This window comes from Lutzomyia longipalpis, chromosome 1, assembly GCF_024334085.1.
Source record: "Lutzomyia longipalpis isolate SR_M1_2022 chromosome 1, ASM2433408v1".
NCBI classification, from domain to species: Eukaryota; Metazoa; Arthropoda; class Insecta; order Diptera; family Psychodidae; genus Lutzomyia; species Lutzomyia longipalpis.
In genome coordinates, this window is record NC_074707.1 from 48,133,294 (window position 1) to 48,158,240 (window position 24,947).

The following is a 24,947-nucleotide window of genomic DNA, read 5'->3' on the forward strand; positions in this document are numbered from 1 at the left end:
CTCATGTTTGTTTTCTATAATGATTATTGTTTGAAGTTTCTATTCTAACATTTGAAAATTCTTTTAAAAAAAAAATTTCACATTTAAGTCTGAAAATCATTCATTTTGACTTCTAAAGAACATCCGGAACTTATAGGAAGATGAGAACTTAAATTAAAAAGAAAATCTAATAAAATCGATCATCTTTGCCCCAGTTTTCCCTACAAATTTCTCTCTAATTTCTCACAATTCTGACCATCTGAGGCATCCAAAGGGGTAGAAAAGAATTCAAGTGCATTCCTTATAATTTCCATGGAATTCATGGAAAATTTCAAAGCTCATTGCAAGTCCTAAGCACAATGAGAGGTAAGAAATGAAGGAGATTCCCATCGACATCATTCCATGCTCTCTTGGCTTTTTACGCGACGATTGCAAAGATTTTCTCAAGCACCCTCTCAATGGTGCGGAGAATGGTGTTTGTCGCATTGGGTGAATGGCATGATTGAGAATTTCAAGCATAAATGAGAAAATATTGCAGGAGCTACGATATTGTGTGCCAAATGGAATATTCATAGATGCGGCTATTTGGCTTTCCGTTTCTCTGCCTTTTTGGCGTAAAATGCCGCAAACGAGATTTTCAGCAAATGTATATTTTCATTTTGCACCATGACATCTTCTATTTGGTACATTTAATTGCCACAATAATCGTAAATTGTGGCAAAAATTGTCCCATAATCCCACCTGGATGGGACTACCAAGTCCCGAAGGTGCGAGAGAAGGGGGGAACATTAGGAGGAGTTTCATCTCTTCAATTGTGTACTTAAGAAGACTTTATGGACATTTTAACACAAATGTTGAGGATTAAACGACAGCGCAGAGTTAATTTACGAAATGATTATGCTAATAAATAGCAAATCAGTTCTTTTCTTTTCATCTTCTTTGCTAAAATATTCATGCCGATCTGCGATGGGTTCCCCATATCAAATTGCAAGACAGAGATTAGAATTTTTGGTTTTTTTCTCACAAAGCTCCAATCTTGACATTTTTATTGGAACAATAATCTCACAGTTGAGCACACGACCACGATGGACAAATTGGTCTAGATTCTAGCGCGACTCTAGAATTGAAGTGATGCTGAGATGAAAGAGACAAAAAAATAATAAGGGACAGATTAGTGTTGTTTGACCGCAAGGAAGTGATCGCAATAATTCATTGAATTTTATTATATTTAAATTCCAATGTCGCATTTTAATCCATCCCACCAGAAAGCTCGCGACAAAATACCGTCATTTGCATTTTTTATTTATACAATATTATACCTTTCGGAGGGGGGAATAGATGGCTTATGCTGGAGGTAGAATTTCGAGGCGATATCGAACTGTGCATTTCTCTGAGCATGATTAAAAATTCAGATGAAGAGCCCAGCATAATTCGCTCAATAAATTTCACGGCATGGGGAAATGTGTGAATAGAGTGGGACAAAATACAAATGTATTAAATGTTTTTGTCCACGAAAATATCTATTCTGTGATAAATTGCATATAAATCAACGGGGATTTTCACAGCGGGTTCCAATTTTGATAAAAATCCACACATACAATTACAATGCATCAAAATGTTGTCTTAAACAGAATTCAAAAGAAGAGAATTCAACGACAAAGAATACAAAAAAAAAACGTTCAGCCTCCGACTTCCTCCTCGCAGGGAAAGAGATTAAAATGCCGCGGAAAAATCTCGGACATTCCCCGGGCAGCTCAGCAGCAGCAAAAGTGATGTTGGAAGGTGGAAAAAGGAAGGTGAATTGCATAGCAATTGCACACACCGGAGATGTCAGAGAAGAAAAGTGGAGAAAAAATGCTGAAATTGATATCTTACGGTTTTTCTCTCAATAATTACGCATTGCATATATAGAAGATGTAATCCAGGGTGGAATTGTTACCTGTACACATTATCATGGATTATCTACACAAATTGCTTAACCTTCACCGCTGCTCTGTATAAATCACCAGCGCGAGTGGCACAAGTCGAGCACTTTGTTTCAAGACAAGGGGTTAATCATTGATCACCACTGAGATTATTCTGTTTATGTAGCTTTTATTAGAGCTGCATAAAGCATGTTTTTTAAATACTAACTAAAAGTCCTTATTCAAATAATTATTTTTAATTTAATTTTAATTTTTTTAGGTTTCTTTTTTTCATTCTAGATAAATAATTTTTACTTTTTGCTTTTCTTAATTATCAATGTAGTTTTTCCGACGTTTTTATCAATAATTTATTTCCGGGTTCGTCGTCGGCAGTTGAAATTTCTTATCCAAACTCAGAATCTTCCCAGAGCTTTCGGCTTTCGGCCCCGCTCGGAGCCTTTTTCAGGGGCGCTTTTATTAAAGAAAATTTTACAATGGAAAATTATTTTCACTCCCTCGATGGTGGGGAATTACTTCCCAATCTTCGGGTGCGTCAAATACATAACTCTGGTAACAACGTTAATTTTATTAGTTTGTTGATGCCAATTTTTATTTCAAGAAAACAACTTTAACTTTGTTTAAAATCTCAGACTAGAATTAGGGGGAAGATACAAAAAAACATCCTTTAAAAAAAAAGAAATAACATAAAAAATGAAAAATTGTCATCCCCTGTGAATTCTGTGAGCATCAAGCTAAAGTTACGGCGTGGCTAAGTACATGTGGAGTTGAAGAATTGAAAATCGCTAACTGGTGGTGGGCAAAAAGAGTCTTCCTCTGGGAGGCGGGAGAGAAAAACCAACGGCAGCTGATCTACAGTTGTGCGAGCTTTGGCCGGCATTTTTCCGCCTTTCTTAGACACACAACAGTTAACATTTTCTCTTGGGACATTTTGCCGTGTGTTTTTCCCTCAGCATCAATGCCCTTGGTGGAGACCAAACTACACGGGGAATTAAATAATTATATTAGTGGAGATATGGCAGAGAGACATACAGGGAGCCAGAAAAAAAGCCCCAGCGATTGGCTAAGAAAGAAAAACGATTGGGAGGGAGGGAAAGCAAGCGAACCGCTTCTGGCTTTCTTGGACAAGAGCTTCTCATGGGTGAAGACGTCTCCGTCCAACGGTGAAGTTGAGTGAAAAATAAATTCCTTTAACAGTAACATTACTTTTCGTTCTGTGAACTTGAAAATCAAGTAAAACAGGATCATAGATTTAACTTCTTCGGCGCACACACGCAGTGCAATATTCTTATGTTGCGCGCGCGCGGGAAAAAACGGGGAGGGAAGAAACCCCGCGAGATGGTTGCGAAGAAAAACAAAGAAAAAAAAGTTCAGCGCTACAAGAGAATTATGGAATTTGCCTGGGCTCCCAACAAGCAGCTGCTCTTCAATCTCACGCACCTTCCTGATCCATCTAACCAGACTATCCACTAAAATCCCATCAAGATCTTAGAATGTTAATTTTCTTCTTCTTCTCATCTCTTTTCCATACATGTATGCAGATTCCAATCCTTACCGTTGCAGCACGGTGAAAAATTCTTTTGCGGTCTATGAAAATGGTTGAGGGATAATACTTTCTTTGGTCATTTTATGCGTAACTTTGCGTTTTCTTTATGAAGAATAGAAAAAGTTTTGAAAAAAAAAACTAAAACCTCTTACTGATTATCCGGTGTGTAAGCACAAACCCCCCTCGACTTGCAAGAAATTGGGTCAATTGGCGATGCTCTCTATATGTTGGATTTTTCATGTAAATTAAGTTGAGAAAAATTAAAAGTCAATTTCCACCTAATCTGTGAAACATCTGTTTGTGAAATATAAGCTGTTCATTGGAAGAGAAAATCACGTTTTAATAAATATTTAAATACATTATAAAATCTATTTGTAAAGCATTGGTAATTAATTAGGTGTCTTGCAAAGTGGTGATTTTATTATGTAGCTCCATCAGTGTTTTATTGCATTCGTCTATTCATAGCGACATTGCACAAAAATATAATCATGTTGAGATAAAAAGAATGTTGTGAAGATGCGCTTAGATGCGATGAGAGGATGCTCAAATAGCAACTACTCTGTAAAAGTTTTTTTTGTTTAGTAAAGTCAGGGGATTAATTGAAATGACGCAGAGAACAGGAAGATGAGGGAGATGAAGCCTGTTCTATAAAATCATTAATTTTCCAATATATACGGAAAGTATTCTTAATGAGATAGGATGATGGGATGTGATTGAAAGAATTTTTCTTTTTCTTTTTGTTAGCTCTACCCTCACCGCATCTTTATGCTCAATCAGACTCATTAATTAATGCACTTGCTGCACACGGGAAGGCACGGCACGAGTATTGGCGAAAAAAAAATGAAGAAAGAAGAATGAAAAATAAAAGGAAGATCATAGCGAGAGAATTATAATTTAAACCTTTTTCATCGCACCGTCAAAATGATGGAGGTGAAGTGTGCAATTTTCTCCCGGAACGCACGTCCCTCCAACGACGATACCGTGTTATTTTCCAAAATACCAATAATCATGGAATTTATTGGGAATAATATAACACAAATATTTATACAACGTCCATTCATAAATATTCTCGGTAGTTGCGCGCCTTTCCGCCCTCGGATTTCTTCATTTTCGCTTCTTCCCAGTTTGATCTCATTTCCGAATGTGTGGCCGTATTGGCCTCCACAGTCCACATATTCCCTCTAGGAGGGATTCTTTCTCATACACAGATTGTACACCGTAGATTAGAACATAAATAACACCACCATGCCGCGACTGAAAACATTGAAAATCTATCTAGTTATTTTCAATTTCCACCTACCCACGATACCTCGTAGTTTAATGCACTGGAACAGAGTTGAAGAAGTAGGTGAAGATGTACCGTTCTAGATTTAGATAAGGATAAAAAAATTTGAATTCTTGATTTTGCTATATTTTTGGATAGTCGATGAGATTTGAGTGTTTGAATAGTTTAACGAATTTTTGTTGTTGAAAAATTTAAAAATTGGTGAAAAATATTAATCTGCTCTTAGAGTTATACTGGCGTTAACTATCACAGTGTCTTTATTTAATTGAATAAAGCAACAAATTAATTCATTGCTGAGGAAATTAAAAAAAGCTTGTTTAAAGTCTTGATTTTAAGGGACTGCTTGAAGGATCAATAATTTTAGAACTTTCACAGAATAAAACAAATTTTTTGAAGAAATAAATTTTTCTAATACCGGAAATAACAAATTTGAGCAATAAAACCTTTTAAAAGACTTTATAGAAACTTTTTAATTTTGAGTTCCAACATTGACTTAAAAATGATTCGTAAAGGCTTCTTAAAGTTTCCATAACTTCTGAACAAAAAATAATTTTTGAATAATTTCTCAAAAAAATTATTAATCTCTAATCTATAGAACATACCAACTCGTACTTTTCGTTTACAACTGAGAGGAAGCTCAAATGATTTAATTTTCCACGGTAGATATCACAAGAAGTGGTGGAAAATATATTGGACAAAAAGGCATCCACCACAGAGTTACGTGGTGTTAAAGGTATGATGGAGAGGGAGAAAAACAAGAAGCTCAACGCGTGCAGAGTGACAAACATCGTCATAAAGAAATCACATTTTAATAAACAATCTCTCTTTTGCCATGCTCTGTGCCTAAATCATGCTCAATTGGAGGCTGGGTTATGCGCGAGGAAAATTTACATAAAGGTTGCATTTTGAGGTGTCATCGAGCTCATTATTTAGTAGAGGCCTTGTGCATTTTCACCTTGACTTCTTGTGCGGTGGGTACCAGAGGGTCGTTTCTTTTCTTCCTCAATTGCCTTTCCAACGGTCAGAGAGAACATTTTTCATGTTGCCCATTGCGGTGAATGGCAAGAAGATGGCTTTTTGTGGAAATTGTTGCGACATTTTTTTTGCATATCCAACGATGGGTCATATAATGAAATTTAATATTTATTTTTACACCAATTCACATTTTATGCGGTGCAAATACTGTGAGACATTTTTTTGTGTTAACCTTCTCCAACACTACTCAATATTCAATGAGGAAATTTTTGTCGCGCTTTTTCTTCTTCTTGCCCATTCAATTTAATGGATTTTTGTGCAATATAAAGCAGATTGAGAGAAGAGAAAAAATTACCATACTTGATTCTGGCTTTGGTACAATCCCACAAAAGTGAAATAAAAGCTTCCTATTGCCACAAACATCTTCTTTTCTCCATAACTTATCATATTGGCATTTTCATGTTGAGATATTATGTATATGTACGGTGCTGCCCATGCAGAAGAATGTATCTCATTTTCATTACAAATTTATTCATAGGAGTCGCACTGAGGGACGTGCAAGATGACGATGTGAAAGACGTTGGTAAATCAATATACACAGAGCTGAGAGATTGTCAAGGAGGACTTCTCCTTATAATCTATTTAGCTGTTTGCTCCCTCTTAGTGTGATCTTCTTCACACAGTCAAGGGGTCTACTCATTCGCATATACTCTTGTTTACCGTTTACACGCGCACATAATTGCCAATAAATAAATATTCATGCAAAAATATGCTTTATTTTCGCGCGCCACATCTTGGCGCAATTTCACAGACCACACAGAACCGTTTGTCTCTTTATCACCAATCCATTGCCAAACGAGGTGATCGCACGTCAATCAAAATGGAGCGAAAATGAGGCAATTTGGCCACTTAATTCGCACATTTTCACATTAAATTTTAATAACTCTCCGAATGGGGTGTTTTGTGGCGAATAGATGTGATCCATTACATGCCTCAAGTATTTTCTAGATCATGTTCATCAGTCAATTTTCACACCTTTTTACGATAATTACCACACAAACACATACAGGTCGCAATGAAAAGAGCCTACACAATCTCTACAATCTCATTACTTTACGCGCTTTACGCATTGGCTGTGTTTTTGAATTTTAAATTAAATAGAAAATTTAGTATAAAGTTATTTTATTATTTTTATGCTAAAACTAACTCTTCTTTTTTTTTAATTTTTAAATAACTTAAGACGGAAAATCCGCTGCTAAAAAATCAGGAAGTTGAGGCTTTTCTTTAGGGATCAAAGGAAATTATTATCATGCTGAAAATTCCATTTTAAAAATTTAAAAAATGAGTTTTGGACGTTATAAAACCAGTAAACGTTAAAAAACTATTTCAAATTTTCGAATAGGAGTGTAAGACATTAAATTGAATGTCAAATGTTAGAAAAGAAATGTCAAACTTTAAAAAAAAACGTCAGACGTTTAAAAAAATAGTGAAACGTTTTTTAAAAAAATGTAAAGACGTTTCTTAAACTATTTTCATCGTCTTTATTTTTTTTTTAATCACAAAATATCTCCTTGGAGAGATTTCTGGCTACGCCCTTGACAATGGGTTGCCCCTCAGTGCCATTTATTAGACAGGAAGACGTTAATATTATTTTCTATCAGAATAATTTTTGCTCTCAAATCATTTTTTCTTCATTATTCTTCTTGAGAATTTACTTAATTCCACCCATAGCATTTTCTTTAGCTTCTCAATATCAAGATCAATTTTTTTTCTACGCCTAAAGAATGAAGAAATTCAACAAAGGACGAATCACGCAATAAATTTCTTTTTCTGTGCACTTCATCTTATAGTTTAAATGCGATTCCCGTTGATTTCTTTGCATCAATCTCTTCACAGAGATAGAGAAAGAGTCATTGTGGGGTAAACCCCTTGGAATTTAAATGTTCCAACCATGACATGATCCATAGCAACTTCCTCTTGTAGCTTTGTCCGTCAATCCTGGGTGAGTCTTTGGCAGATGTGCCGTGATTGTGTGGGTTAACGTCTAATGATAGGCATTTATAAGTTATGCAATTGGGTGCAAACAAAGGCGAAAGAGGTGCTCCTTGAACTTGATTCCATGTGCGTGGAATCCAGTGAAAATTGCCTGTGCAATCCGTTGATGGAAGGTGGTTTAAATGAAGAAGAAAAAACCAACGACTAGCACGTAACTTTTCTCCTCTATTCGTTGAGTGAAAAGACGTTCGCGAGAGGGGCTTATTAAATTATATGCAAGCAACATAGGCATTGCGAATATAAAGCGATCAATTAGAGACTCTCATAGTGGTGAGAAGAAAGGTGCGCAGAAGGGGGAGGCAATTGCCCACTCTGACGAGTTGGTGGTGTTCTGGTAACTCCAAGAAAAAAAAAGACTTGAACTTTCTTCACGCAAGCATTCAGGGATTTGATTTCTTGGGCAAGATGTGTAACGGATTTATCTTTTTTATCACTCCTGTGCGCAATTTATGCAACAATTTGCAAATGACGGGTAATTTAATGCCACCACATCTCACCTCCTGGCCAATTTCTCCGGTCATTTCACTCTTTTTCCATCGTGGAGGTGCGGGTTTAATTTGCACACACGCGGGGAAAAATTACCCATGTCAGTCGCTTAATTACATTTTCCACAACGCACGCCTAAAAGGTTGAAAACTAATACGTATAGTCTATTGCGTAAAATTGACTGCGCGCCACATAATATTCTTATTAAAGTTGCGCTTAATTTATGTGGTGTGAATTACCAAAAAAAAAGAGAAGAGAAGTTATTTGTGCTCCCTCAACCATTCCGTGTGGGTTCTCTTATACTTATTTTTTTCTTCAAATTATTACAATTAAAATCTGCCCGAAATTCCATCCTCATTACCACTGAAGTAATGTTCGTTGCTGTAGTACCGGCGTCTTAGGTCAAACGGTGAAACACCGCACAGATTGGTAATCGAGAGCAATTTCTTGTCTCAATTTTCTTCCTCTCAAGTTTAGTCATTGGAACCACGAGAGGAAGAAAAAAACATTAGACTTGAGAAAATTAATGACAAAGACACGTCTGGATGGTTTTTTTCTTATATTCCTTCCACATATGAACATTTTTCTCCTCCTCGCCTTATTTCTTGTGGAACTCTAATTGAGATGTGGAGGAAGTTTTGTTACCTGTTCTAAGAGACACCTCGCGATTAGACAAGTGATGGAGAAAAATGTCCATTGAGCTGTATGCTTCTGGGTTGGATTCTCAACTGAGGAGAAATGTGATCTAGAATTTCAAAAAGTTGCGTGTTAAGAATCAAATACTTATTTTACATAACATGTTCCTGTCAATTCACTTTTTTTTCATTCTTAGCATCGTCGAAAGATTTTCTAAGATGATTTATCCCCCCATATTCACACGAAAATCCACGAAATTTCATTCTAGTTCAATCAAGTTCTTGCTGTAAATGAGAAATGTTAGTCGACATTGCTAAAAATTCTTGACTACAACTTTTCCAATAGGAGCGAGAACGTTTTTAATCTGATTGATATTGAGTAAAAGCATTTGCTTGTTAGGCAATATGTTAAGAAATTTTGTATTAACGTAGGTTGGATGATCCGACGAAGAAGAAATAGGTGAAATTGAGCGCAGAAGGTGTGAGTGATAAAGATCCAATTAAGAAAAATGTCTTTTATTGCTTTGGGCTTAGTGTCTGACAGGTATCATCAGCTTGTCTGAAAAGGTATATGTATATAGGAAACCCTAACTCCCTATGAAGCTTGAAAGCCAGCATGCGACAGAAAAGCTCATTAGCGGTATAAGATTGAATCACAATAAGGTGCTTAGCATTAGAAAAGAAATATTTTATTACGGTTTAAGAAGGTTCTTAGAAGAAAAATCTGCATATCTATCTGTTCTAACGTTTAACCATGAAAAATGATACCTTTATGAAGGTAAAAAAAAAATGGAATTTATTTAACTTTTTTGATTTAGAAAGAAAAAAACGGAAAAAACTCTGAAAGTTTTAGTAAAAAAGTCGCTGCGCAAATTTATGTAAAAGCTGTTAGCAAAAATATATAGGTTACAACGTTTAAATAAATTAACGTTTTTAGGCTTACAATTAGTCAAAAAAAAATCCGTAAATAGATTTCTTAATGAATCCCATTAAAAAAATTTTAAACCAATAATTTTTCTAAATCGGTTTAATTTATATCCGGTTTAACGGTCTTAGCTCTTTTTTGCTTCCGTTTTTACTGGAAACGTTTGTTCTTTATAGTCAAAGAAATAGAAAACTTTAGCCAATACAAAAGTTCCAGTAAAAACGGAAGCAAAAAAGAGCTAAAACGGATGTAAATTAAACCGATTTAGAAAAAAAATTGGTTTTTAAATATTTTTCAATGAGATTTATTAAGAAATCTATTTCACCCTAAAAGAAAATATATAAAACAACTCTTTTCTTCCCCAAAATTAGGAAGATTTCAAAACTCCATTTCTATAGCGCAATAGTTTGCGGTTTCTTAACTAGATTGGCCTTTCATGTGCAGCAACACCTCGGTGTGATCTCCAAAAGATCACAACCAGGTTGCATGCCATGGCATATGATCTTGAGATTTTACTTATTTATACCTTTTTGATTCACACAACACGTGCACCTCACAAAAAGTGAATTCATTGATAGACGAGAGAGCGAGAGAAGAGCTCTTGTTGAACGCACAAAGTGATCTGTGGCGGGTTTCCACCTTCGATTTGTACATCTCAATCGGATGAGGTATGAAATGGAAATTCCTAGGGTAAGACTAGTAGTATTGGCTAAAGTGGAAGTGCATCAGCAATTTTTGCCTCTGAGGTGAATTCAAAATTACACCCATTATTTAATAATCCCCGCATTTTGCGGGAGATTGTGAATGAACGTGGTGGAATCAATTTCTCATCCAGCGAGATTGTATCTTTTGCTCCAATTGATAAAATGCAATTTAAACGGGAATTACATTGCGTATTAGTGATCCTCACACATAATTGTCCCCCTCGCTCTTATGTTTTATTCATGCCACACAGCCTAAGCTAATTCCTACCACGAGAGTCCCTTCCATTTGTACATGCCACACAATAAAATTATTATTATGCATATTACGGTGCGTGTGTGGGACGTTTCCTGTTGGAGAGACTTCTTTTTTTTTCTTGCACCTTGCATCGTCAACAAGATCATATGAGGATCAATTTTGTCTCCTCAAGCAATCAAGTGACTTGTTCGTCTTTTTTGTGTTCTGCACTTAATACTCCCTTGGGGGGCTTAATGTGTGGACAAATATTGATTTTATGCAAAATTTAGGGCAATTCCCGAAGAAAAAAAGTAATGGGTAAAGGATCGTGAGATAAAATTAAGAGCGACACTGCTTGTGACGAGATGCAATGATTTCTCGTTAATTTGGGATGAAAATGATCCTCCAAGTCAAATATTTTCATATTTCCCCGCACACCAATTGCTGTATGTCCCCTCTCGTATAAGAGGTGTGTGGTGTGACTTTGCTGATGCCAATAATGATCCCATAAAAATACACTTAACAATCTTGCGATGCTTCTTTTTTTTCGGAGGACGGCATCCGCAAATGGACAATGGGGTTCACGTGAAGATGCCAAGAGGGAGAAAATTGTCATAAAAAAGTGATATGTTTGCCTTAATGAAGAATATCGCGAGCAACAGTTACCTTTATGATCACAGTGTTGTATAATGCAACTTGCATAAGTGAATGTTGCAGCGAAGGCATTAAAATTCAATCATAAAACCTCCCTCAGCTCCACTTTTTTTCTTCGCTATATAGCTGTGTACAACATATAACCTGTGCGCGTTTATGCTCAACCAAATGTCGTGCGTATGAAGTCTCGGGTTGTTCATCAATGCATTTGGTATGACGATAAATATGGGCGGGGTATGAAAAGGGTGATATTTAGTTGTCATGTTTGGCAATTAACACTCACTCCGTGCACTTACTCCTTGTTTGTCCCGGAACGATTCTCCCCACACGAGAAAGCTATTAATCAAATTTTAATAGACTCCATATTGCCAATTATCTTCCCTTTTGCAGGGTATCCCACGATGGTGCGAAAGGTTGCTCAAACTAGCGCGTGCAGACGCCACTGAACGATGGGGCACCGTGGCAGCAGTGGGGTTGTGGTGCACTTGATGTGGATCTGGATCAGTTTCAATGAACTCTGCTCATCGGCGGAACTTAAGGCGTCCCCACTGAAACGAGCCGCATCCACTGAACATGTAGCCAATTTGACCCGACAGCATGGAGGTGATATTTTCGATGCTTATGGTAAGTTCTATGCTGCTCAGTAAATATTTTGAGAAAAATTTTTAAATTCTCTAACAAGTTTTTTGAATAAAGCCTTATTAAGGACATAATTTTTAGGAAAAGAGTTAAGTCTATTTAACTTCCGTAAAGGGACAAAAATTCTCTTCTTAACCCGGAGGATTTTGCTGGCCAAAATGGCCAATCGACTTTCTTTCAATCGCCACAGAATTAAAATCTGTTTAATATTTCGTGATTAATTCTACCTGTTATGTAGGGAAGTTCCATTACTTCAAGATCAATGGAAAAACATTTTCTTTTAAGAGAAAATGAAGGTCAAAGTTTTGAGGTTAGAAACCTCGATTATCCAAGTGTTAAAGTTCTGAAAAAGTTAATTTTAAAAAGAAAATTGAAAAAAAAATTAACCCTTTGAGGACTATTAGGTTATAGCATGAACGAAATGGAAAATTAATTTTTAAGGCTAGCTAATATTTTTTGGATGCTTCCTTCGCTATTATACAGCCAAAGAATCAGTCTTTCACTGAGATGTAATCTCTGAGTTATCTAATTTATTTCGTAACTTTTGTTTCTTAGCATCAAACTTTAAAAAAAAACTGCATAATTTTTAGTAGTTTGAAAATAATAATTTATTCTATTTTTTTATTTATCCAATTGATTAAATCGGAATGAATCTTATAAATAGATTGAACTACAAGAAAAATCAGTGCAATGTTTCCGTGTAGTCTTGAAAGGGTTAATATTAGATTAGATTAGATTAGATTTATTGTTAAAAATTCATGTCTATGGAATAAATTCCACTTTTAGACTATATAATACAATAAATTGTACAATAATTCATAGAGTTGCAAACGATTACAGTACAGCGGGGGGGGGGGGAATTCAAAGTTTCTTACTTTTATACAATTCTTTAAAGTATTTGGAATTCGTGTGAGCTACATTCTTCATATCAGTAGGCAAGCTATTATAATTTTTAGAGATCTGCTGAAGAGCAAAAGAGCCCTCAAATTACTTTATCTATCATTCTGTGTTACTTAAAATCCTTAAAATGAATTAACTTGTCACTTTCTGGCTTCTTCAAGAACCTATACATACAAATATATAAAAATATGTAGAATCTAGATTTCTTTACCTCCGGATGACAAACATATAGTGAAATTAATTTCATTTAAATTCCCACCTTTAGAGCATAACTAATTTATTTCATACAGATGAGATTTCTAAGAAATTTACAAGATGAAAATGAAAATATCTATATAATAAAGAAAGGTCTGTTTGTTGGTAATCTTCGTGTCTGTACAGCTATACAAATCTACACCGTTTAACCGATCGTGATGAAAGGAATTTATGCACGGGTATATGAAAGATGATCCTCTATCGCAGAACAATTTTAACCCATCTCATCTTGTAGGGGAACATAAAAAATAGAAGAATCGCGAGAGAAACTCCCCAATATCCACTGGGATCACATAGAAAAGTGCAGTGATAGAACAGTCCGGGAAAACATAACCTCAATTTGGGAACAACATTTAAATGAATAGGAGGAACTCCATTGTGTTCGACCAGCGTGGCATCGGGACCCCTTGAGCTTCTTTTTAACCTTCCCAACCTTTCCTGCCTACCCGAATGAAGATTTGAATGATTTTTGCTTCACTTCTGTCTTTCCGGACTTTCCGTCGTTGAGTTTTTTTTTCTCTTCTTGGAGTGCGACTCAACGACGGAAAGTCCGGAAAGACAGAAGTGAAGCAAAAATCATTCAAATCTTCATTCGGGTAGGCAGGAAAGGTTGGGAAGGTTATAAAGAAGCTCAAGAGGTCCCGATGCCACGCTGGTCGAACACAATGGAGTTCCTCCTATTCATTTAAATGTTGTTCCCAAATTGAGGTTATGTTTTCCCGGACTGTTCTATCACTGCACTTTTCTATGTGATCCCAGTGGATATTGGGGAGTTTCTCTCGCGATTTTTCTATTTTTTATGTTCCCCTACAAGATGAGATGGGTTAAAATTGTTCTGCGATAGAGGATCATCCTTCATATGTCGTTGCATAAATTCCTTTGGTACAGAGGCCCCTTATATCAGGCGCTTTCGAGTGGCCGTATTCATTTTCCCCCCAAAGCCCCCCTTCATATAGCCCCCATATAACTCTCATGTATTTTTTGCGAATTTTTGAATTTGGCGCCCGAAATGTTGTATGAAAATGATTTCTTCTCTTTGCAATTTTTTTGGGGTTGATGAGTAACCCCAATCTACGTATAAATCATCACAATTTTTTTCTCTCTAAAATTTGCGCGAAGCGCAAAACCCCCCGCGAAGCGGGGCGAGGAAAATTGGAGCGAAGCGACAATTTACCTCGTTATGCAATAAAGTGAAGAGCGAACAACCTTCTCTTGAAAGCTGAGATGATCGTTTTCTTGCTCTATTTTCCGAATCTTTCTACGATCAAATTGCCCACAAGACTCTACAGCAAACTCCCTCCCCATCGTATCTATTTCCAAAGCCAAATACACTCAATTATCGTCACTTTTGCATACTAATGGATTCTTCACTGATCTGCATCTCAAACCACTTGCAGATTTGTCCGAGTGCACCACAGATGTGTGCATTGGCTTGTCCAGTGGCACAGCATCTCACTTTAAGAGTTACATCAAAGAAATCGGTAAGTCCCACACAACATTCAGCTCTCACTGCCCATATATTTGCACAATCAAAATTGATTTCTTCTCTCTCCCGGCTTTGTCTGCAGATATGTCAGCAAAATCCGACCTGATGAATTGCAAATGCCAATGCTTGCCACATTTGTCCACATATCGCGAAGATGCCGGAATCTGCGTGGATGATATTCACGGTGAGTAAAGCTCCAATTAATTTTCATCAATGCAACGCCAGGTTGTGGGGCGAACAGGGGGGTGGGGGACTTTCTGTGTGGGGAGAAGAATGAGGAGGGAAAAAATATTGGCAGCCAGTAGCAAAGTGCATTGAGCTTTTTTCTCATTTATCACGCGATCTTTCCCGCGCGAATCCAAAAGAAACTTCCCGGGCTATTGATCGTGCGCACGTACGCAATGTCTTTTCATTCCCCCGGCATAGTGCATCTAATTACCGGGGATGGAGAATAAAAGCTAAGAATAGGCTGGATAAAATGAATTATTGACGATCGCCAACTCAGCCGAGTGTGATAAATGATCTGTCGATAAATCTAAACTTTGTCCTATGGGAATATAACGTGCAATATAAAATGTTTTATGCTAAATTATCCCATCGTGAACGCACAATCATTTGGACTGTTGTACAATAGCTTAGAGCGTCAGAGTTGAAGGAGGAAAGACTCTCTGGATGAAATCCCAGTGAGATGATTAAGATATTAAAGAGGAGGAGGTATTTGTTGCGCATTTAGAGGTGCAGGAATATTTGATTGAATATTATGTATAGATTAGTTTCGCAAGGAAAAGTTGTCCTGTATTGTGGATAAATGCCTTCAATTGAAAAGGATATGCTTAAGATATTTTTTACGATGAAGTTCTAAAGAAAATCTTAAATTCTTTTCTAATAAAATTTATAGAATTTCGTCGATTAAAAAAAATTGAGAAGACAATTTAAGTCCTTCTTCATGTATATTTAGGTTGTCTTCAAAGTTTAGGTTGTCTTTAGAATGTCTTCAACTGAAAAGGATCTAAAATTTTTTTAAAGATGAAGATCTAAAGAAAATCTTAAATTCTTTTCTAATATTTATACAATTTCGTCAATTAAAAATATTATAATTTGGGAAGATTTAAGTTCTTCTTCAGGTCCATTTAGGAAACTTAAAATATTCACGAAACACGATTTTGATTCGCGAAACATTCAACTGAGATTTTATTCCTTGAATTAATTTTGTTTTAAATTAAATTTACTAAAGAATTGATCCTTTTAATACTAATTTATTCATTTTCTTGCCTTTTTCATTTATGATAGATTTAGTAGGTTCTAACAAGGTTCCAATGCAATTTTCACATCCAAATAAATCGTTTTTCATGAAATATAAAAAAAACTGATTAAGAACGCTCTCAAATCCCATTCGTGTATAAAAAAAATAATTTTATCCCTCCGAGCCATTTCAATGTTAACACATTTCAATTAACTTCCAAACATTAAAAAAAATCAATTAATTTTACATTTCTTGCAATTTTATGGACACCTTCGTTTTTTTTGAGGGAGAATATTAAAATAAATTTGGACGCATTTAGTGCCAATTGTTTGGACTGCACGTGCCAAATTTATTGTCGCGCACTGGCTGTAAAAGAATTAATTTTTTAACCCCAATACGGTCATAAACATCACTCGGTGAGATATTTTATCGATCTCTGCGGAGATTTTCTGTTCATCTGGAAGGAAATTATTTTGATGTTTTTTTCTCACAGCCAGAGCATCCACCAGCTATTATACACTTTGCCATGGTAAAAACTGTCTCTCATATTACTTAACATTTCTCAAGAGTTGCCTTATCATTTCCTCAAAGTATATAATCGTGAAAATGGGTATTATTTAATTGTCAAAGAATGAGGGAATGGGAGAGACAATTATTGCAATGAGAAAGTCAAACTCTTTTGTATCGTATGTCGAATTGCTTCATATTTTCTCTGAATGAGTGATATTTTCACATTGATGCTTCCAATGAATGGAAGAGAATAGATAATAAAATGAAATCTCTATCTCACATCTATGCGATGATTTCAACTCCACATAACATTTCGCATATGCGGAATTGTATATCCTTAATAACTCCTCACGTGGGATCAATGCGAAGCATCTTGGGGCGATTTTGTGAGGAATTTTATTTGTTTACGCGGAGTGCACTCGCGCGCGAGACTTGATTTGACCACAAGAAGATATTGATAGCAAAGTCGCACGCGGGGCAAAATATAATCACTTTGGCAATTTTGCTGTGGTGCGCAAGATAAACTTCCAATCTAAATGCTTTTCATGTTCAAACCAAGTGCAAATGATGCAAGTGATCGTGTGATCTTCAAAATGTAAATTACACACACAAACTATTACGTGTGGGATGAAGCTATTTGGAGTAGACAAGCGCAATATTATGTGTGGTGTTTCATAAGCAGACCATCTTGCGGTTGGAAAGGCTTTTTTCGGCACACTCCATGCGCCACAACAGCAATGATCCCACTCCTGCGAGGCATTACGGAGGAGATCGCGCGCATAATTCAAGAAAACCTGCACCGCGAGAAACTGTACTTGATCTCGCGCGGACATTTTTAGTTCAATCTCTCAATTTTGTAGCCTCGATGATTAATGGACTCTAATGCCACGACGATCGCTTCAATTTTCAATCAAACATGCCTTTTTACACTGTTTAAGTAACATTTCAAGATCAATTTCCATCTCATAGTCCGATCCTCAACTTGGACACCATTAGGCAGTTAGAGTAGAGTAGACTATGTGAGTGATTGATGACCCTACACGCTGTCCATGGCACATTGGAGTGTGAAATGATTGTCATACTGAATTGCCGGCGCGATGATTGATACCATCAACTTGGTAAACCTTCCCACGACACCCACATTTCCCGCCGAAATTTTTTTCCTCCACCCATTTCAGGGGGAGAGAAGATCACATGAAGATCGTTTTATTGCAGTGAGATTTATTGCGAGGAACATCTGGGAGAGAGATGGCGCGCAGAAATGGATTTATCATGCTTTCAGAATTCCGCAATAAAACTGCTCTTTGGAGGGAATCCATAAGGAGTAAAATGGGAATACGAAGAGAAAAATCTTCAGCAATCAGGAATACAAGAGAGCCCGTTTGATACGCTTGTTAATCATGAAGTTGTTTTGTGGGAAATTCCTTTAAAAAGCTTTCTAAGGTATTTGCTAGTTCTTCGCGCTATGTAGAGATGAAGCATATGTACATATATGTAGATAATTTTGCTGACCACTTTGGTAATTTGATAAAGTATTGAAATTAACTGTGGATTTATAAGGAAAATCGTTGGTGAATGTTAAGGAATTCGGTGTATATTTAATTGTTTTTTTTAATAGAAGAAGTTTTGCCTTAACATGAAGAAAAGTTTCTAAAAAAAATTGAAAATTTTTAAAGATTTTCTTTTGTGAATGATTCAGAAAAAAGATTTTTCAGTGATTTTCTTATTTTGCTTTATTTGATGATAAGTTTCCCGATGAGAATTTTCTTAATTGTTTCTAGAAGTCTTCTTGAAATACTTTCCCAAAGAAATTGATTTAGTAGCTTGATTCTGAAACATAGGCTTCCTAAACGATTTTCCCACAAACTATTGTTCGTTTAAAAGCATAGTTTCGCGTTTCAGTTGAGTTTTTTTTCGAAAGATTTTTTATCTTCTTTTAGGGAATTTTCCGCACACAGACACATTCATAAAAATAAATAAAAAGTACTTGTGGGAAAATTGTTTAGGAAGACTGTATTTCACATAAAAATCTAATCATGGATTAAGAAAACTTGTGATCTTCTGATTTTATTTTATAGGGAAATTGGGCCTTATTCAGCGACCAAGAAACCATTGAAATTCGCTTGAAATCGTGAAATTTCAGTACAAATTTCAAAGATTTCAAGAGTTTCTTGATCGCAGAATAATGCCCATTATTAGTTATGATGGCATTCTCTTTATTAAAAAAATAATAATTTAACAATAAATAAATTCTTATTCAAAAGGTTCTTTATAATTGCAGAAAGTCACAATAAATCCACAATCTGATGATTCAAATTTCTTTTTATGCTCAAAGTGCTAAAAGACGACATCGACAATTTTTTTTTCAAGCTTCCTACAGCTTCCTGTGGAGGTACACAGTGAAAAAGAAAACAATATTGAGTGCAAGAAAATGGTCTTATTTCATGCGATGATCAACATTTTGCAAGTAAAATGCTCGCGTATGCAAAATCTGTATACATATTTTCTCTCTTCCTCTCCCAACTTAAGTGCTCCATTGTATTCAGTAACCTTCACCATTTATTTTGTGCTTCCACCTGCAATTGGAATATTGCCTCCTCTTTGCGCTCTTTAGTGTATCTTTACCACCCTCCCGCATCCCACTGGAGGGATCATCGTTTGTAGCCCGGAGGTGCACTCTAAATCTCAATGTTGTCATTTTACTAAGCAATAAATGCAAATTTAATCGCCGGCGAAATAGTCACGGGGTCCCTAATGCACCTTTAATCGACTTTGTTGCTCCTCCATCATCATCGTTTTGTTTTGTCATTTAGTGGCGCCCACGTGGGATTCTCTCCACTCTGTATTGGGTTTAACATGCTAAGAAATTAATAGTCTCGTTAACTCATTCCTCCATTCCCGCGCGCGCAGTGGAGGCAATTCTTCTGCCAAGTCTTCTGCTAAGTCGCTTCTCTGCCCAAGAGATACAGCAATTGGGGATAGGGGGGTATACACATAAAAGGTGCCCCAAGATGTGCCTTCTTTTTACGACCAACGCCGCCATATATCAAATGGCAAAACGCGTGCAATTGAAGCCAATTGAAGGCTAGGGCTTCCCCCCCGTATATCCACATTGCATACATACTATGTGATCAAACTAAAGAGAATTATTCCAATCAATTTTGCAATGAAACCAAACCACCAATTAGCCGATGAACCCGCTTCTTTGTACAAGTTTCAGCAGAAGCAACATTCTTCATCGCAACTCAAATGTGATTTACTTTTAATATAAGTTTGAATTTATGGGAAGAGGATGCATTTTTAGCAGACTTTTTGAAGGAATCCTCACAGAAGCTATCTGTTTCGGATCAGTCTGTTTGTACTTGATGAATTTATATAGACTACATACCTACCTCTCGCGAGAGGTTTAGCCTTGTGGTTGCAACAATCTTTCCCCATAGGAAGAGACTTAAAGAGATTGTTATGGATATAAATTACAAAAGACCCATCCAGATGTTTCATCAAGAAGATGAATCTTCAGAGATCCCATGAGATTAGTTAACGGGGAAACTTGGAAATTTAATCAATCTTATCTGGAATATTATTTTATTAGAGAAGAGATTTTACTTTTCAAGAATTTTTTTCTAGAAGTTTTTTTTTCTTATTTAAAGAACATTTAAAGAAAGATTTTTTTTATTAAAGATGTTTTTGTCGTAAAAAAAGTTTTTTAAGAAATATTTTTTTCTTGAAGCAACATTTCTTCTTAAATAAAATTCTTATTTCTAAAAAGAAAAGATTTTTTTCTACAAGATTTTCTTTCATAAAGTTCTTTTTCTTTTATAAAGAAAAATTTTTAAAGAAACTTTTTTCTTAAAGAAGTTTTTAAAGTAAAGAAAGTTCTATTTTCTTAAAGAAAAGATTTTTTTTCTTAAAGATTTTTTTTGTCAGTCATTTAAAACTTTTTTCAAAGATACTTTTTTCTTAAAGAAAGTTTTAATTTATTAAAGAAAATTTTATTTTTATTAAAGAATATTTTATTTTCTTAAAGAAAAGTTTATTTTCTTAAAAAAAAAGTTTTTTTCTTCAAGAATTGTTTTCTTAAAGTTTTTTTCTTATTTAAAGAACATATTTAAAGAAAAAAATTTTTCCTAAAGAATTATATTTCTTAAATAAAATTCTTATTTCTTAAAGAAAATATTTTTTTCTCAAAGGAAGTTATTTTTCTTAAACAATTTTTTTTCTTATAAAGAAATCTTTCAATAAAATCAAATTTCTTATTTAGAACAATGATAAATACATTGTAAGAAACTTTAATAAACGCATTGTTTTTTTATTGGTGCATCAATAGACCTTTCCGTGGAATTTTGTATATAAGGCAACAACTTAACATTTTGCAAAATGAGAAACTCAGCACGAATTGAAAGATCATCTTGGAATTTTGCCTGGTAGCAAGAATGGTTTTGTTGGGGATTTTTCCCTGTCGATATTTAATTGTTAAACAATGAAAATTGTTTTGATATTATTAAATATCTCGCAAGACATTGTCCGCGGCGAGGTGCATTTGTTGATATTGATCTCACGTTTTCCCCATTTCTCCGCGAAAGCCGCGCGCGCGGTGTGTGCTCTTTTCAATGGGATTCCAATGGGGCTGCAAAAAGAGCCCCGTTTCCGTGGATTTTTGTGACAGAATAATACCCGGTAGAATTTAAGATTTTCTCTCCATCTTGGTGTGCACCAGAAAAGGTTGAATTTCTTAAATTCCATATTGCCTTCACTCTAATCCAATCACCCCATCTTGGGCAAATTCAGCGCCATCAATTAAATTGCGCAGGTAAGTAATTGATGGCAAAAGAAAAAAATTATAATATTTTACGCAATTGAATCCCCATGAAAAGCTGCGGTGTAAGCTGAATCCTGTGCTCTTAGTGCTCATCATGGCATGACATGGGAGATGTGGTGCCTTGCAAATTGACGAGCATGTGAGCACCCAGTGTGTGTAGTGTACTGCTGCATATTCCATTTCAATTATTCAATTTCATACGCGCCATGAGCAAAAGGTCAGGTTCTCTCTGTACCCGCAACATACTTCCTTCTCTCTCCCCTCGTGGACCAACCCTCCCATTTTGTGTGGCATGTTCCAGCTCGACAGGAGTTCAATTATAAATTATATTTGCGTGTTGTCTAATTTTTCTACCCTTCCACTGGAGATGCTTTCAACATCAGTCAAACGAAGCGATTCAATGTTTGCATATGGGGGGATTAGAATAAAATTAATTGCGTGTACGTTGATTATTTGTTATGCCATCTCTCTTGGCGCGCGGGGCAGGCAACATAGGGGAGATGATGCTTCGACATGAAAAACTAAAGAGAAGGTCATGCTCAAGAAGATTTTTTATTGCAACAATTCCATAAATATTATTATGACGACTTTTTGATATTTGCATTCGCATAGATTTATTGCGCTATTTCCGCATTATTCTGTCAAGTCTTTTGTTCTTCATCATTTGGATCACACGGATAGGTAATAATGATGGAAAATCTATCAAATTAAATTAAAAATTTCATGAAAAATTCTTTAATTCTTTTTCCTTAAATTTATGATAAAACTTCCTAAAAAAAAACAGAAAAAAATTAAATATTTTCTTCTGTTGGGAATTAACATCGACCCAAGAATTCTATTTAAGCAAAATAAGCGGAAGGAAAGAATTAAAATAAACATTAATGAGCACATTGCGTGTCTTTCCATAAGCCACGAAAAGATTTAATGAGACTTTTAACACCAGAGGGCCAGATGTTAGCAACAGAATCAACAAAAAAAATCACATCATTGATTAAATCTTCATCACATCTGAACAGAAGCTGCTAAATATTTAATTCCAAAAAGTCATTGAGCAAATATTTCTTTTCTTAAAAAAGAAAAAAACCCGCGTTGAAAGAAATGTGGCAAGAACTCATTGGAATAAAATAAATCTTCACCTTGCGATGGTTCACGTACGTCAATTAAGACACGCGTAAGGTTTTTTTGCGCGCGCATTAAATCATTCAATTGCTCATCGATTGCTTTGCAACAATGGCCAATTTACCAATATATAAAGTTTTCAAGTTCTTCGCAAAGAAATTTACATGCCGCGCGCGGGAATTGTGGAAGAGAAGGATGAACTGAGATGCGTAGAGAAGACACCGAAAGCATGACTTTGAGAATTATCTGCAATCTCCCCATCTGTGCGATCAAGAAAATCATTCAAGTGGCAAAAGTTTCTTTTGATCTACACAGAATTCTCAGTGTGAGAAGAGCACCTGTCGGATTGAGGTGTCTGGATGTATGAAAGATTTTTCATTAATTACAAACAGTGGAAAAAAAACTTGGCGAGAACTATTGTTGCTTGGGCGTGGAGAATGGATATGAGGATTTGGAGCAGCTGTAATATGGTTCATGGATTGAAGATTAAACCATTATTGCCAAATGCTCATATATAGAAAAGACATTGCGGGTTCAATGTGCCGAGACATGTGCGGGTTCTAAAATTGTTAGAAAATTCATTTTGCAGAAAAGTACCTCAAGATGCTGCGGCTTAATTGAAAGTTAATTGAACAAAATGTACCTCCTGAAAATACCGCAAAATAAATTCTCTGAAACCCCCCCCCCCCAAAGGTTTAGAAGAAAATTTCGTGGAATTGCTATATAGAAAAGATAATGGGAGTTTTATTGCAGGTGAGATGAGAGAAAATCAATAAGTTGAATTAAAGAAGCTTGCTGGCCAGCCAAATGGCGGAGATTAAATTGCGCTTTAAATAGGAAGAACTAAGGAACATCTCCATTATTTTATTTTCTTCTTTGCCACAGGTAATTCACGAAATAGCCATGGCAAGGGGGAAGGAAAAAAAACTTACTCTGATTTCTTTTAACACACCATTTTTCGCCTAAGTGTACTTTAATCACGCCTAATTGAAGCAAAATCCCAAATGAATAGGGAGAATAAAACGAAAGACTTAAGCGACGAACCCGATGTTTTTTTTCTCTCCTTCCCTATTCAATTTCCTGGCTATTCTTTTGGGTAATATCTAATTTAATTAAAATTACCCTCACATCTTCTCAAAGATTTGTAGCTTCCAACTGACCATACGCTTCAAACCTTATGCCGTCAAATTTGCAGAAATTTATGACAATTTAATGGATTCTCGGGATGGTAAACTTGTCAGCAACTTCCACTGAAGAAACGAATAATTTCTTTTGCAAGACATTTTCACCACGGCTATAATAGAAATGCAAATTTCCTCGCACTCTGCAAAAACACTGCGACTATTGAGAAATGTATACGCGCTTTTTATGATTAACTTTCACCTTCATCTACTCAATCTAATGCATTTGGGACGGAGATGCGTTTTTTCTGCACTGTAGGCTGTTGTAGTCAGATGATGGCGAATGCCAAAGAGAAATTCATTAAGAGATATTGTTTTATGATGGCCATTGCAAATTCAAATTATTCCCACGAAATGGATATTAGATGAGGCATTGCAGGGTGTTTCAAATGCGTAAAAAAATATCTAATTAACCGTATAATAAAGGTGGAATGTAGTTTAATTTGAAAAATTATTTAAAATTTAAATATTTGGAGAGATGTTTTAACGTTCTATTTTTTAATTTGAGTTTCTTTGCCAATTTTCCTTGAGACAAGTCTGGAAATTATAATAAAATTAATTAGTTATAAGTAAACTTTCACTCCGCTAGAGGGACAATAAAGGGGGTGGAGACATCTGTTGGCAAATGCAATTTGCTCAATTTGTCAGTAAATAGGTAGTTTTTATTAGCCCTATAGCGCAAAACATTTATATAGAATTTCAATGAATTTACAAAGCTGCAATTCATTTGAAAATAAATATTTATCTTATTCATACAAGACTTGCACATTCTCGTGCAGAAATTCTCCGTTTGCACCAAGCCCCCTCGTTTGACCATCCACACATGGTGATCATCATCCACATTATGCACTATAATGTAAACAAAGTAGCGAAGAAATCTCTTAATATGCGCCTCAAGCACATTTCTTATGACAAATCGCAATGGATATGCACCCAAGTCCAATTGCTTGATCTTGAATGTTGTTGGTTTTTTTGCTGCATTCAATTCACCACTAAATTGTTGGGAATTATTGAAGAAATTATCAAATAAAATTTACGATCATCGTGTGACATGGTTGGTGTATAGAATTTTCTCATTTTACATGCAAATTGCCATCTTGGGCAACAAAGAGAGACTTCTTGGTGGCTAATATTGCTTAATTCGGGTGCTTGATGGGGCGACGTACAAATTGAATTCAAGTTCATGGTTGGGGGCCAAATGGGCGGTTAATTGGGGTGCTTCAGGTGCGGGTAATTGCCTTTTTATCGAAAATTAATTATCAAGCGTGTATGAGAGAAAATATATTGGGTGCTGCTTGATGATATATTTGGCACCCAATGATGCGTCTTTGATGCCTGTCGCCGTACGTAAAAAAAAAACTTCTGCGATGTACGTCTGATCTCAGGCATAACAT

The 24,947-nt window shown here is 35.7% G+C and overlaps 3 protein-coding genes across 3 annotated transcripts in view; 2 read left to right on the plus strand and 1 right to left on the minus strand.

Annotated features, from left to right (window-relative positions):
* The window catches only part of LOC129787983 (protein Peter pan), a 1,185,971-nt gene that overhangs the window by 364,040 nt on the left and 796,984 nt on the right, over positions 1-24,947 (plus strand). The gene's annotated exons all lie outside the window — the stretch shown is intronic.
* The window catches only part of LOC129787980 (L-dopachrome tautomerase yellow-f2-like), a 1,067,766-nt gene that overhangs the window by 364,040 nt on the left and 678,779 nt on the right, over positions 1-24,947 (minus strand). The gene's annotated exons all lie outside the window — the stretch shown is intronic.
* Positions 1-24,947, plus strand: part of LOC129787935 (uncharacterized) — a 69,141-nt gene that overhangs the window by 28,068 nt on the left and 16,126 nt on the right. Inside the window, exons 2-4 of the mRNA XM_055823792.1 lie at positions 11,792-12,025; positions 14,593-14,676; positions 14,764-14,865. Of these exons, the coding sequence (XP_055679767.1) occupies positions 11,851-12,025; positions 14,593-14,676; positions 14,764-14,865 (361 nt within the window). The 5' untranslated portion in view covers positions 11,792-11,850. The remainder of the gene's footprint in view (positions 1-11,791; positions 12,026-14,592; positions 14,677-14,763; positions 14,866-24,947) is intronic.